Source organism: Pseudopodoces humilis, chromosome 5, assembly GCF_049639895.1.
Source record: "Pseudopodoces humilis isolate 2021_Gansu_Grassland_sample_001 chromosome 5, ASM4963989v1, whole genome shotgun sequence".
In the NCBI taxonomy this organism is placed as follows: Eukaryota; Metazoa; Chordata; class Aves; order Passeriformes; family Paridae; genus Pseudopodoces; species Pseudopodoces humilis.
Window position 1 is genome coordinate 38,020,110 of NC_142204.1, and position 16,322 is coordinate 38,036,431.

Here is a 16,322-nt window from a genome sequence, read left to right on the forward strand (position 1 = left end):
TCCACATTCAGAAATTCACCTGCTACCACATATGAATCCCAGCTTTTCAAGTCCTAATAAATTCCATTTCACTGTACCTAAAAGGCAATTCTTCAATTACAAGTTACCATCATGGAAGAAAACCAAAACACCCTACACACAAAAAAGCCCTCCACTTTTTTTTTTTTTTTTAATTAAGTACCTCCATTTGAATGAGGTTTCTTTTTAAAAGAGACTGTGGTGACCATGTCCCATTCTGCTTCATAACTACTTGGACGGTCTGCTCCTCGGGAACATTTTTCTTTTGGAGTTTGAGTCCACTCCACAACAGAACTAGAATCCTGAGAGAAACAACAAAAGCAATATCAAAAAACACAAGGCATGAAAGTTGACCTGGTTTCTCAGATTCAACATGAAGAATCAGCATCTTTATTTCGTAGATTAAAAGAAAATGTACTGAAATTCTCACAAACATGATACAGATCAACACAGGAAATTTGGACTTAAGGCTAAGACTATGTGATTTTACTTAGTAAATTCCAAAATCCTAAAATATTGTTGCCTCTCTTGCAGACTCTACGAACATAAAAAACTATTCATTTAAGTGTAAAACTTGATTTTTTTTTATTTAGTCACATCCTCTTAATACTGGTTAAATATCACTGCATCTTGGAACCCCCAGAGACTCCTATTTTTATTTTGCATTAGAACAGCACCTCTCACTTTCCTGTCTAACTATGAAGAGTGAATCACCAAACTAGAAAACACTAGATGCAGAAGGACTAGTGACTGTGATATCCTTGTACTCATTTGGTCTTTACTATTTATAGTTAGTCCCCTACTATTTTATTTGTGAACCAAGTACAAACTAAATACAGTCAACCTACACATGTATTCTAATAATTTGAACTGGGCTGCAGTCTGCAAATAAGATTCCCATTAATTCCCATTAATACTATTAATACCAATAATAAATGAGTTTTGCTTCCAGTTATGGGATCACCTACGCATTAGTTAACACAAAATAAAATCTCTAGAGAAACATAATGAAGAACACTCATAACTAACAAACAAACCTTTCCAGCACAGAGAATATTAGAAGTATCCAAAGTCTCATCCAATGGTCTCCAGTCTACTACCACTTCATTTTCCTACAATAAGATCACAAAAAATTCAACACTACACAGCAAAGTACCTATTGCCATATAGTCATGGTGTGATTTTGTTAAAACTTACATATATGTATAAATGATGACTATGTCAAACACAATGTGATGTTTGTTCATTTACAAAATCCTACACTTTAAAAAGGCATTTAAGGCTTGCCAAACTTGTTATGTGCTTTACCAACAAATACACAAAATTTCTGTAACTGTATTATGCACATACCTTTTCTATGACACGCAGTGTTCCTGCTATTAAGCTGTCTTGGTCATCATTTTTGCCACAGGAGGAGTGAATGAAAACTCCTTCTTGCTCATATACAACCTATAACAAAATGGGAAATGAAATTTAAAAAACCAAGGTTTTAAAATCATTAAAATTGTTTCATCCCTATGGTACTCATTATCATTTTGACTCGCCTACAGAAGTTTAAATGAACATCTCTGTCTTGCTAGGAATTTTGTTACAAAGAGTCCAAGATCTGAGTCTTTCACTTACCTAAATCAAGAAACAATAGAAAACAGAACTTGTCAAATTTACCCTCTAAGCAACATACTGACTACTACTACTACGTAATCAGAACACCACACTAAAATGCATTCAATAGCTAGTAGTTTTTAAATCAGCAGGCACAGGTTCAATGGAAGTCCTATACAGCTTTTAAAATATTAAAAGGCTTTCTTACATAGTCTGCCTTTCTGACACCTGCCATTAAGCACATTGAAATTATAAAACTAATTTAAATTTAAAATGGACCAAACAGTGTAGAAAGATGAACTCCAGAGAAATAAATAACTGCACCCTGAAATTAAATGCCTGTTCCTACAGTCACAGTCAGCAGCAAAGATTTGATCTGAAAGTTAGAATATGTAACAGTTGGATAAGAAAGGCATTTAGGAGTGCACACAGCCCACATAACTTTTGCATTTAAGCATTTGCAAAACTCTTCACAGTATTCTGATCATGCTCTTAAAAAAATAGAAAATCAGAGAACCCTTGGCTGTCAAAATTTAGCAGGCTTTTCAAAGCCACATACACATACTCTTAAAAGCTCTATAAATACTGTAAATGGGTCCTATTTTACACAGCTCTAAAAGTGAAAAGTCCCTTAGATTTTGTGAAAGTGAAATAAATCAAATAGTAACAGTAATTGTTTCAGAACCATTTTCATTTTCACACCAAGCTGCAAACGTTGCCTTCAAAAACTATTTTTAAAGGCAAAAAAGCCTAGAAATTTTTAACTAATCAGAGACAGTGTATTTCATTGATTCTAAAATATCAGGAGCTATTTTTCTCATTTGTTAGCTTTTTAAAATCATTACATTTGCAGTCAGGGCAGTAAACTAAAAGGTTAGGTGTGTAAGCTTAACTAGCCAGATGAGAAAACATGGCTGAAAAAGAGCAATAAAATTCACTTAACTCATCCTTTCTGTTTTAGTTTTACTTCTATTTCTCAACCTTTTACACAAGCAAGAAATTTCAGGAGTGTTCTGTTTAAACAGAAATATCACTTGGAAGAAATCTCTAAAGGTCACTTAGCAGTTCTTGAAGGATTATTAACATCACTGCCTTTCAAATATTGGAAGTCTTCTTTCCTGTTCTCTATTACCGGTTTTTTTTTCCCTTTTCTATCTAAAAAGATCCTCCCTCTATTTCTAGCAATTATCTGTCATCAAATTCAGTCTCTGTTCAAACAAGGCAACCTTGACATTTATTTAAATTTTACCTTCTAGCTATTTTGACCTGATCTATCATGAAAACTAGTCATAAACATGAACCAATTATCAACCAACTGCTGGGAAAACTGCTGCAAAAAAAAAATCTATTTGTGTCAAGAGTTGTAGAAGTGCACTTCTGCCAAAAATGTTGGTAAGTATTATAAAGTGTACCTAATCGGGCTAGAAGGTATGCCATCTAATAACTGTTTTATTATTTTCTGTCCATTAATCTCTCGGAAGGACAAACATTCCCTTTCATGGGAAAAGAAAATGTGTTCCCAATGTCACAGCTGTCATGCAACTGAAAAATCCTACACTGCTCTTTTTAACAGCTTCAGCTCCACCAAACAGGTGCACTAAAACCAAAGCACATGCTCAGAACTTCAGAGGATGTCTGTAAAACAGAGGACTTGTCACAAAGCACCTTACTGCCCTCATACTGTTACTCAAGAGAAAATCTTCTCCAAGTTTGAAGGGCCAGAAGGCCAAGCTGCTGAGATTTTTCTTTTCCAATCACAAGCATGAACTATTTACTTACTCTTTCCAACTATTAACTGGAACTGTAACTAATATGAAGAAAGATATAACATTGGTCATACAAAAGAGTTATCTAGATGTTTTTCCACAGTTAATCCCTCTGTAAAACATTTTGGAAGTTAAGATCTTGAACTTTTCAAAATACTAAGCCACTCTATTCAGCAGTATTTTGTAATGTAACTCCATAAATGCATTTGAACAAACTGGGCTTGGAAATGTAGTTCTATAGCAGTAGCACCTGAATATTAGCTACACTGGGTGGCTATATTTCACACAGTGTTCTTAGCAAGCTGAAAATTCAAAAACACTATTAGGTATTCTTACAGTACCTTACAGTAAAACAGCTTGTTACAGATTTTTGTTTTCTGATACTGCAACACTGGCAAGCTAATTAAAAGATGAAAAGTAACGCTAAATTATTAAGGAAAGTATCAAATTGAAAAACAGTATACCAATAGTTAGAATTGGCTAAAACCCCATCAGTAAACAACTGCCACTACACTTAGTAGCTCAATCTCACACACCATGTGGTTTTTGCTCAGTGCCTCTGCAGCCCAACACTCAGGGAAATGCCTGGTCAGTAAGCACACCTGGACCGCTTAAGCATTCAAGTAAACAGATTTCAAAACTAAGGAATGGCATCACCCACTGCCTCTTGCCTAAGCAGTAGGTTACTGTAGAACATGAAAAAAGGCAGCAAATATCAGAGGATGACCTAAAGCATCAGTAAATACCAAGGACTTGTGTAAGGTCTGCATGTAACATCTATGTAGTGAGATCCTGCTACATATGGAGACAGTAAAAGGAACTAGATACAGGCAGGCCAAGATAATGAGACTGGTGCCCCTTCATTAGCTGTTGAAGTAACTATGATCCCTCCAAACCCAACCCAAATCTGCTTCTGTATTACCTGTCAACACCTTCAGCATAGGAAAGCAACCCAACCTCCTCGAAATCTTGATAGCCTTTAGCCTTTAGTGAACTAGGAAGGCCTCAATACCCCCAGGTGAAAGAATTCAAGAGTTTTAAAGATTATCTGTTCAGTTAGTCCATTATGCTTTTGCATTACAAGACAGGAAAACACACTACTGGCTCACCTTGGTTTTGTACTATTCATTATTTTACATATTCATTGTGGGCTTTTTTGCAAAGGTGAGAAGTAGCTAGAGCCAAGCTCAATCTTTAATTTTCTTTTCATGTGATTAGAGCCATCACTCTTCCCCTAAATCTACACAAAATCAGTAAGCCCATCATGAAAAAAGACAAGTTAATGTTAATAAGTGCACACCACAGGTCACTAAGTAAGTTGACACGTCCCTAGGATTTTAATAAAAATTCCAAAAGTATTCCTCAACCAAGTATTACAGCCCTTCCAGCCATCCAGCTAATCAGAATTCTGTGCTCTGCACAGTCTATCCACTGGTCACAGAAACAGAACCTCAGGGAAGAAAAGCCGTTTGTGTTGCTCAGATGCTTGAGGCCAAAACAGCTGTCCAGCAATGACAGGCCTCACTACAGATTTAAACAGTGATTGTTCTGTTTTCTTCTGTACCTGTTTGCAAACAGCTGCCCAGAGATGCAGATGCCACAGGTTTAGATGTTATTACCTACATGAAAGCCAGACTCTGCTGGTTCCACAACAAAAACACAAATGAAAAAAGCAGAGTGTTTATCAAAAGCACACACCAACGCAACCAAAGCAGATGAAGATGTAATGTGACAGAAGCTGAACAACTTTGATAATTACTTGATTTCAAATAAATTTTTGTTATATCTTGTGGCTGTACATTGAAATTACTGAAAGATTTTTCAATCATTTTACTAGCTTAAAGCTAGTTCTGTGCAGAACAGATTTATCCATCCATGGTATCCTTAAGTTCCTAGAATGCTTCAAATCATAAGCATTACTTAAGGCAACTTAAGACTGTAAAAGCATTCAGTTGGCAACTTTTTTCTCTAAGAAAATTATGGAGACAGTAGGAAAATGTCTGTATGATTTATGTATTACTTTTTAATCATCCTAAACTTTCAAGTTTGAAATAAGATGTACCCGAGAAGCTTATGCTCGTTAAGTCTTTCCTGCTCATCGAGAAGTCCATGCTGGCAGCCCGCAAGCACAATTCACAGCATATTTATTTGTCCAGTTCTATTAAATGAAAACTAGAACCACTGCCTGGATGTTTCAGGCAGCTAAAAGCTAAAAATTGATGCAGGTTTCCAAATATTAGTGAGCCACTTTGACCTGTTTCTCTTTTCCATGGGTGCTACAGAGGTCAAAGGCAAATTCACAGTTCATTCTGATCAGTCATTGAAAGCACTGTACCACACAGAGACAAAAGCTATTTCAACTCATATCCTGACTGAGGGTCTGTAAAAGCAGGGAACTACAGCAGAAAATTCAGGAAAGCTGCAGAAAGCAATAGCTGTCTACCCACCTACTATAAAAAAACAGACAGAAGCAGCAAGATGTAGGCTCAGTTTACATCTCATGGCATATGCTAGTTAAGGTTCTGGAAAACTCTTCAAGTATTTACAGTCCATGTCCAGCAAAAAAATAGGATTCTGAAGTCCCACCATTGCCCCAGTAACATTTTCTGATAAATAAATTGTATCATTCTTAATACCATAAGGGCACAGCATGGACAATGCACATCTCCATATTTCTATTGTACTGCTTACAGTGAGGAGTAAACAGGCAATGCTTGTAGCATTTTTATTGACAAAGACATACATGAGCAGAAGGCCTTTCAGATGCTACACCACATCTAATATATGCCAGAATACAAGCAAAGCCTTGTAATTTAATGCTTGCCATTTGATAGCAATTTACAACCCTGTGCTACCAGCTAGTGAAAGATGACAACATTGCACCCTAAGACAATGAAGTATAGACAGCAAATAAAAGGAGAGCTAAGATCTGGGGCTACCACAGAACAGCATAGTCCTGCCATCCTCACCCATGTATTTTCCACCCTCCTGTGCTGAGCACCTAAGTATTAGCTGTCACCATTTGCACTGATTGTTCGTATCTTCTAATTCCTGTTCCTAGGTCTGTCACATACCAGTAACTTACCAAACACAGAACACTTGAGAGAAAGGAGCAGCACTGTAACTCTCCCAGCTAGTTTGTCCCATGTTTCAGACACTTCATATTCTCATCCTGTGTTCTTGGAGAATGTGTTCCACTCACTCCCCTTTTCCACCAGAGAGTACAGCTCGAGGCCAGCACTGCTCTGCCAAGATGCCATCCAGCATCACTCACACAGTGACTCAGCCACTGCTCTGGAGACAGTAAGTAATTATGGCACTGTGTAAATACCGAAATTAACAACTTTTCAATAGCAGTTACTTCATTTTTTGCCTCATGTTAGAGAATCAGATAGAAGACCTCATCAAGAATTCAACAGCTGAAACAGTAAGCAGGCATGTTCATAAGAAAGTGACTGAGTAAAAAACATCTGAAATGCTCTGCAAACTTAAGGAAAAAAGGCTCTGTCCAGAAATATCAACAACAGATATAGCTGCTGTGCAGCATCTTATTTTCAGATTCTGATGGAAACAGAACAAAAGATGCAACCCTGTAAGCAAACAGTTAAAGACCAATAAAATTATTTAAATTTAGACAGTGGTTGGCTTAAGTGATCTTACATGCACAAAAGAAAGCATCATTGTTTAGAACTATGCATAAAGTAAGAAGAAATATAACTCGGTATAAAAGTCTACATTATACTACTTGAATTTTCATCTTCCTCTTTGGAATAGCTGATGTTTGGCCAAAGCTTACTCACACATTCACTGCTAAAGTGTCACTGGGCACACTGAAGTACCTACTGCATCAAGAGTCTGTTTCCAACTCCTAGGTGCCAATACATTTGAGTGCTCCACAAAGCATCCAACTAATACTACTTGACCAACATGATCTTCTGCTCCACAGAAGATAGGCTACAATATCTGGCCTTTGAATTGTAATAAAATACAAATCACAGAATGGTTTGTGCTCAAAGGGACCTTAAAGATCATCTAGCTGCAAGCCCCCTGCCATGGGCAGGGAACATCCCACTAGACCAGTTTACTCACAGCCTTATCCAGCCTTGTCTTGAACACCTCCAGGGATAGGGAGTAGATAACCTTTCTGGTCAATCAGTTTCAGTGTCTCACCACACTCAGAGCAAAGAACTTCTTCCTGATATCCAATCTAAGCCTATGCTCCCCTCAGATGAAAGCTATTGCCTCTCATCCTATCACTACATACCTCTGGGAAAAAAATGGCTCTCAAGCTCTCTTGTAAGCCCCCTTTAGGTACTGGAAGGCGCTCTAGGGTGTCCCTGGAACCCTCTCTTCTCCAGACTGAAAAACCCTAACTCTCTTAGCCTTCCTCCATAGGAGAAGTGCTCCAGTTCTCTGACCATCTTCATAGCCCTCTTTGCTTGGTTAGATCTATGACTATGGTGAGGACTCCAGAGATGGATACAGTACTCCTATGAGGGCACAGGAGAGGGGGAAAATAATTTCCCTTGATCTGCTGACCACACTGCTTTTGATGTGGCCCAAGACACAGTTGGCTTTCTGAGCTGCAGGTGGACATTTAAGTCATATTGAGCTTTGCACCCACAAACACCCTCAAGTTTTTCTCCCCTGAACTCATCTCAATCCACTCTCCACCCAGCCTGTGCTTCAGATTGCACCATGGACCTTGCACTTGCCCTGATGAACCTTGTATGACTTTTGTTTGCTGAGCCTATGGCTCAACTTTTTTCCCAAGAAGGTAAAATTTCACACCCTGCTAGTCTTAAAAACATCCAGTTTCTAAGTAGGGGTGGGGTGGAGAGGGGCAGAATCCACAAATATTGTTCATGTTGTGAGAAATATGAGAAAGCTCTCAACACCAGGAACTACGTATCATAAGAAAAGTTTCCTACTTGACAGCAGTACAGATTTCAAGCTCTGCCTCATGTGCTCTGAAGATTTCTTGAACCATGAAGTATTTCTGCTACTTATGCAACAGTGGCAGGATATCAGTGAAAATACAAATCTTTTCAGGGTGCTGAGAGCAAGAGCTTCAAGTAGTAACCCACTGGTCCTATTGTAAACACTTCTGCAAAGAGAAATCCTTAATTAATAGAAAATAGAAAGAAAATACAGAGATTTCAGAATTATTACTGAACTGCTTTACATTCAAGCATAAAAAACCTTAAGTAAATTCAAGAGAGATAGTCGTCTGTTCACAAAGAAAACCCACGAAATACCATAAAATCAAAAAGAATTATAACTGTGTTCACAGTAAATTATGAAGGCTGAAAAAGTTATAACAAATATTTTAAATCGAAAAAATGGCATAACAATGCATAGTACAAGAGCCTCTGTGCACTTAAGTTTAAGCAGTAGAAGGTGGAGAAAGACACTGCCTATCCCACAGAATATACACCTAAAATAATTCATTGTATCTATGCCAATAAACTACCTGAAGGATGCAAAGCTAATTTTAACATACCATATTTAAAATCTCTTGGCTAGTTCCTAGCTACAAGAAAAACAAAACAAAACCAAAACAAACAAAAAAAAATTAAAAAAAAAAAATCAAAAATCCTTCCACTGCAAACACAAACCCCCCAAACAATATAGCACTAATACCACTACTATTTAGTAATAGCTACAGTGCTCCTTGAACACTTCTAGTTGCTGAACTGGCCAGACATCTGAGCTTACAGATAAAGCTCAGACGTTCGGTCAGTTAACACTCTGAAACTTTAACTCCAAGAGCAAGAGCACAAGCAACTGAAAAATAACTTATCTGACAGCCCACGTGTCAATTGGTAACTTGAGAAAGATCTAAAAGCCTGTGTGTTGAAGATACTCTGAACTCCAAGAACACTAAAAAAGTATCGTTAGTGTCTTTAGATCAGCTGCAATAATCACCTATATACAACAGACTGAAACTGAAGTCTGTACTTCTCCCCATATACAACTCTTTAGCTCATTTTCTAACATGGTTTTCTGTTGTAAGGGTGAATCCAGAGTACATTCTCTGAATACAGTAAACAAACTGTCATTTGCTAAGCAACAAAAAGACAGAAAATGTACCTGTTTTCATAAAGTATAATATATGCATAATACATAAATATACCTGTTTGCATGAAGTCAAAAGCTCTGAAAACAAAATACCTTATTACCAAGTCACTTTCAGAAAAAACTGGCAATTCTAAGAAAGAGAAAAAACTGAAGCTCACTCTGCTCTAGGGCAGATGGTCATTAATAAAGAATGAGTCACGACTCCAGAACTCAACTGCATTAACTTTTCCTGAACCGAGTTTATCATCCATATAGAGAAAAACACTGATAAGAATCTTGTGAGAGGTTCCAGAGAGAAAAAAAAAAAAAAGGACAAAAATCCAAATAAAGTAGTACATGAGGTAACCAAATTTATAATTCATATTTCCCGTTAATGTATGGAGCAGAAACCAGAGACTACATTAAATACCTGGATGCTGAACCTACTGACAATAATGATGTCTGGGAAATAAAATTAAAAAGAAAAACAAAGAAACAAACAACAACCAAATCTCCCCCCCAAAAATCTGCAATAGAGAAGAGAAAGGCAAATGGTTAAAATGTAACAGAAACCACAAATTTATATGGTTTGCTAAAACAAGATTTGTGAAAGCTGAAACAATTCAGGTTATCCCAGCTGCTTAATATAGTGCCATGTGTTTTCCATGGGAACCACTTCGTGTAATATTCTGCAGAAAAGAGCACACACATTAAAATACATTACTTTCATACGATAAGATCCACCACATGAGACTAAAGCACCCCACAAACTAATGCCTACTGTTCTTTCAGAAAGCACCTGAAACACCCCATTACAACCCTGTACAGAAGGAACACTGCAGTTAACTTAAGATATCCGCAGCTTGTAAAGACACTGAAGTGCAAAAGGCCTGAAGTGGGAATGCTGGGTCTGTACCAACCTACACCGCATTTATTCCACCTGGAGTGAAATTTCATTAGTTTGTGAGCCCTTCCAAAATTCTGCTTCCACTCAAAGGAACAATTTGTGGTCCAGTGTTCTCCCAACAGAAAACTAACTGAGACAAAAGTAAGCACAGTTGTATGTATTATTTCAGCTTGCTAGTTCTAATCAGTGACAGATCAAATGAGTACAGTATCCAAGAAAGCAATAGTGCGACATACAGAGAAGGATAGAACTGCTCCTGAGAGCAGTGAAACATCAAACCAGCCCAGCTACTTCATGAAGTCTGAGAAAACACAACTGTCATTCTTCCTCTGTCTTAAAAGAGACGTGGCAAAGAATGTTACTGAAATATAAATTGCATTAGTATTGTGGATGTGGCATAACTGAAACAGTTTTGCAATGTCTTAAGAGATTTAATCTCCTACAAACAGGGTTCTTTGAAAGGAGCAATGAATACATAGCAAATTTACAAACAACTAATCCACAATCGTTTTAGCATCTCATATAAACCATCACAATACAGCTGCCTTCAGGAGAGACATCCTGAAGAAGACCCTGATAAAGGTCTAAGTGGAAAACAAGAAACAATCTGAAAAATTAAAATATTTCTCAAAAAAATTAAAATATTTCCCTTCATCCACTAAACTCCTGTATTGATATTAAAATGGATAAAACCAGAAGAGGAACTTCTCTGTGTACATAAAAACTGGATGTGCAGAGCTAGAAACAGCTGGGAGAACACCTAACAGCAGTAAATAACATAAAAATAAAATTGCAAAAACTCGAGCTGCATAATTTGCCTGCGCCAACAATTCTGGCTGAAACAGATACGGTAAGGTGGCACAAAGCAAGACCTCTACGGAATTTTGTGCTAGCACGCCTCAGTACCCTCGGATAAGCGCAGACGTGGCTAACTACGTGTGTTCTCTCAATCATCTTCTGCCCTATGTGGAAAAGTGAAACCGCAGACTATCACACCCTCACCATGGCTACTACAATCGGACACGACACTAAGATTTTACATCCTAAATAAAGGATCCACGTGCTCGAGAACACCGCACTGCAAAGCAACGCCTTCAGAAAGCAGAGTCATTACATAAAACTATTTCTACAAAAAAAAACCAATACGGACACAAGTCGTATCTGTTGGCGGGGGCGGAGGGAAGCAGTGGGTGTTGCCTGTACCTCCCCCTCCTGCGAGCTCAGTCCCTGTCAAGCAATAATGTTTCGTTCCGGAACGCTCGGCAAAGATCCGCGGCATACAAAAATGTTTAAATTACCAAACTGTAGGACTGACAAGGCTTTGTACCCACGCCGGGGGCAGGTTTCCGCACACTACCAGCGAGCAGGCCGGGGGAAAGGCCACTACCGGCCATGAGCACCTCGGGGGCACTCGGCCACGTAGACGGGACAAGCCGCGCTCCTCTCCCTCAGGCTGAGGCCCAGCGCGGCCGCGGAGCTGCCCGCCCCCGCAGAGAGCGGCCTCCTGCCGCCCGGGGCCGGAGCCGAGCTGCCGCGGGGCGCTGCCCGGGCGGCAGGTGCGGGAAGGGCCCGAGTCCCGCCCGCCGGCCGCGACCGCCTCCGGCGCAGAGAGTCCGCGGTAGCTGCCAGCGCCCGGCCCGCCCGAGGCCAGGACGGCCCGTGACCGGAGAGGCGGCCCCGTGAGGCGACACCCGCACGGCGGGGGAAAAGGCACCCGCCCGGGCATTCACAGGCCCGACCCTCCCTCCCCGCGACTCCCGTCAACCGGGGCGAGCCGGTCACGGCGCGCCCCGGGGGGGGAGAGGCCGGCCCCGGCCCCGCCGCCGCCCGCCCCCGTTACCTTGCCGCTCGGCGGCGCCGCCATGTTGCCCACGAGTGTTTATGGTGACGTCGCACTCCTCACGTGCTTCCCCGCCGCGCCACAACAACGGCGTCACAGCCGCGGGCCGCGCGCGCGCACTGCGCGGGGCCGCGCCCCGGGGCGGCGAGCGGGGCCGCGCTGTGGTGTTTTGTGGCAGGAGCAGCGCTGTGGTGTTTTGTGCCAGGGGCTGCGCTGGTCTGTGGCAGAGGCCGGGCACGGCCGCCAGGTTCCCATCCTCATGTTGAATCCCTGGCACGCACGCAGCCCTTCGAGAGGTTGGCGAGTGTCCAGCCGCGGGCCCCGGTGAGAGCTCCACGACAACGTGCGAGTACGGCGGCGAGGAGGAGGAAAGGAGTTAAGGAGATTATTCTTCTTTTTTTCCTTCCCTCTCACCGTTAAAGCTTTTTCAGAGCTCCCTGAGATTGCAGTTACAATTTGAGCAATGTTATATAGTTGATATAAAACACGCACCATACTCGAGTTATTTTCTTTCTGCTGTTGTCCAGTCACAGAATCACAGAATAGTTTGGGTCGGAAGGGACCTTAATCAGGGCAGGGACACCTTCCAATGGACAGGTTGCTCAAATCCCATCCAGCCTGGCCTTAACCACTGCCAGGGATAGACATCCAGAACTCGTCTTTGCAACCCTTCCCAGTGCCTCACCACCCCACACAGGAAAGAATTTCTCTCTAATACCTGTTCTAAACCTACTCTCTGCCTGTTTGAAGTCATTCCCCCTTGTCTTATAATTTCATGCCCTTGTAAAAAGTCTCTCCAGCTCTCTTACAGACCCCATTTAGGTACTGGAAGGTGCTATAAAAACTCAGTGTTAATATCACGGTACCCACAGGCACTACTAAGCCACCCCAGTACTCATATACCAGATCTTCATTGTTAGTGAAAAATACACCACTTTCAAGATGGTAGTTTTCAACACATGATGCATTCAACACATCAAGGGACAAAGGTAAATCTTATTTCCAATCTCACCCATGTTAGCAAATACTCAGCTTTCATACATGTTCAGATTTATAAAGTCTGAAAGAATTCTGCAAAAGTCAATGGATTTTGACTGGTCTTCTTTATCTGGAAAAGTATATAATGGGGGGTATTACTTTTTAAAAATTGGCTTTCTCCTAATGTCTGAAACATAATAAAGATGGTTTTTAAGACATTGGTTGCATTCCAAAATACCATAAAATACTTTGAGCAAACAGTGTATCTCCAAATACTGTTTATTTGAAACAGACAAGAGATGCTTGCAGGGAAGTGATTTGCTTCTTTGAAGGAGCAAAGGTAATTTGTTGGGGTTTGGGATGGATTGGTTGGGGGGTTTTATTTGTCATAAAGTGGCATTATAATTCCCTTCTGACTTTTCAAATTAAAAACCCATTTATTTAGATTAGTACCCATACCATACTTACAATGGAAAACCAGATTTGCAATTTTCAAGACAAATCAATCAAATCAAGACAAATTTTCAAAGACTGATCTACTTCAAAGTTGAAAAAGTCTGTTATGACCCTCTATATTTAAGCATGCATAAAGATGAGAAAAATAAATAAAATCACAGATCACAAGTTCTTGTAGTAATATTTATGTCTGGAAAGCTGTATCAGTGTAGCAAAAATGGACACCTTAACTTTCATGGTCCTTTTATTTAAATTTAATAAGAAGACAACTTAGTGTCATGGTGGATACAAGGCAGAAGGCTACACATTAAAAATGCATCACCATAAATTAATTGCTTTGAGAAGTGCAATTGTTTTAGCCATCTTCCACATCCACAAAGGTTTCATCTAATTTGGTCTTCCATGTGTTCATTTTCATCCTTTTCCTACCCTTTTCCTTTATTTCTTACTCCTTGCAATATAACCATTCATTAGTTTTACATCCATCTGTAATCCTGTTCCCTCTGCACTTCCTTTTAATCTCTAACCTCCCTGAAATTTGCAATGAACACAGGGGACTTCCTTTGATTAGTTCAGTTTCATCCTCTCATTCTATCCCTTCACTGCAAGTGCTTTGTCAAGGTTTCTTTCTTAGGAGAAGCCCAAAATTGAGATTTACATCTCAACTCTGTTAGCCAAGCCCCAATCTACAAAGGACTCCTTGAGGTCTGCTCTCTTTACTAGCATGATTGCAAGCTTCCAGTTCTCCTGTCTCTTGGACTTGATCATTAGCATATTGAACCAAAGCCTCTGTTTCTTTGTAAGAAATTGTGTCAATAAATACATATTTATCGCATGATTCATTGCTATATTTCTACTATAGCCATTAATTCTGATCCAAATTAAAATCTCTTTTTATCACTGCAGGCAGCTAACAGACAAAATGGTTTTACTTTCCTCCAGATTCTCTTGGCACTTGTCTCTCTCTCTTCAATATCAATAGCCATGTGTCTCCAGGGCCCACAGCTTGGCTGGTGCCTTAGTTTTAGAGAACTCTCTGGACTCTGTCTTTCATGTTCTACCTAACTCCCTTACTGACATTTCCTAGTACAACAGCACTAAATCATAGCTTTTCCCATCTATCCACACAGCTAAGTATTTTTCCTTTTAACATTCTGTTTGCTGACAGTGACTGATACCATTTTGATATGTCCAGACTTCTGCAGAATGTTTTTGTCATTCACCCAGCCCATATGATTTTAACTCTCTCATCTAACTCCTCCTGTTCATCTACCCACTCTCACCCTTCTACAAGGCCCAAGATAAAATGCCATCACTCATTTTGAGAACGATTACTACCCACTCTCACTCACTGCCAGAGGTCCTGCTTCTACCAAGTCAGCTCAGTGCTAGACTTTGTCTATTATTTGTAAAATTTGCACACAAGTTGTGTGAAAGGCTTTTTCCTCAAGCTGACCTTCATGGAGCTGTCAACTAAGTAAAAAAAAAAAAAAACGCATCCCATTTGTGCTGCCTTCAGAATGCTAGGCATCACTGACCTCCATATCAAGACCAGTATGTTTCAGAGAACTCTCAGTCCCACCGATCAATTTACTCCATGAGATGTATATGACCATCTTATAGCTACTTACCCAGTCTTAAAGACATCCATCTTGGGCCTCCTCCCTTGTTGTTATGCAATGATAATTCGCTGAAGAACATGTACATTGTTACTCAAGATGTAGAGCAAAATTACTCTGTTATGAGGTTGCTCTATCAAAGGACTGCTGAATAGCTGAAGTTGGCAGGAATCTTTAGAGAACATCTAATCCAACCCTCCTACACAGAGCAGATCACAAACAATTGCTCAGGGCTTAATAAAGTTTGAGGTTTGAGAATCTTCAAGAATATACACACCACAACCTTCTCAGTCAAGCTATTTCATCACCAGCATTTGGTTACCTTTGGAATGCCAAAGGGTTTTTTTATGCTTAAATGGAATTTCTTGTATCTCAGTTTGTATCCATTTTGCCATGTTCATTGAATAACACTAAAGAGACCAGGTCTGCCTTCTTTACTCCCTCTCATAATCTATTTTTAGACATTGAAAAGATCATGAGCCCTCTAGAGACTGAACAGTCTCACATCTGTCAGCATCTCTTTGTATGACAGATGGTCCAGTCTCCTAATTGCCTTTGATTGCCCTTCACAGGTCTCCAGAATATCAGTGTCTCATTTTACCAGGGAATCCAGCACTAGACCCATCATTCCAGGACTCTCTCACCAGGGAGACTCACCCCTCAGCCTGCTGGCAGTGCTCTTCCTGATGGAGCCCAGGATGGCTTTATTTTCTGGCTCATGACTGACTTCTTGTGCACTGTTTTTGACGCTCAGATACTTTTATGCCAAGTTGCTTCCCAGCCTACATTATTGGTGCATTACATTATTGCACTTTACAAACCTGAATGATAACAGCAAGTTCCATAGGCTGACAGTGCTAGCAGGTACCTCTCCAATCTCCATAAACCCCTTAAGAAAACAAAGGGACAGTCTGTAGCTCTATGTTCAAGTCCAACCTTTCACACACTACACAGATGGGAATCTAAGAAGGAGGGTATCTTTAGCCTGGGGCCCACTCTTCGCTGGATTTTAATTAACCATCTGTTCTAATAAGGAATCTTCTGTCACATAAAAGGTAGTCACAGCACACCAGCCA

The 16,322-nt window shown here is 40.1% G+C and overlaps 1 protein-coding gene across 1 annotated transcript in view; it reads right to left on the bottom strand.

Annotated features, from left to right (window-relative positions):
* The window catches only part of TBC1D15 (TBC1 domain family member 15), a 34,766-nt gene extending 22,440 nt beyond the window's left edge, over window positions 1-12,326 (bottom strand). Inside the window, exons 1-4 of the mRNA XM_005519365.3 lie at window positions 12,194-12,326; window positions 1,369-1,467; window positions 1,056-1,130; window positions 182-320 (exon numbers count right to left, since the gene is read on the bottom strand). Of these exons, the coding sequence (XP_005519422.1) occupies window positions 182-320; window positions 1,056-1,130; window positions 1,369-1,467; window positions 12,194-12,217 (337 nt within the window). The 5' untranslated portion in view covers window positions 12,218-12,326. The remainder of the gene's footprint in view (window positions 1-181; window positions 321-1,055; window positions 1,131-1,368; window positions 1,468-12,193) is intronic.
* Between the last annotated feature and the right edge of the window lie 3,996 nt (window positions 12,327-16,322).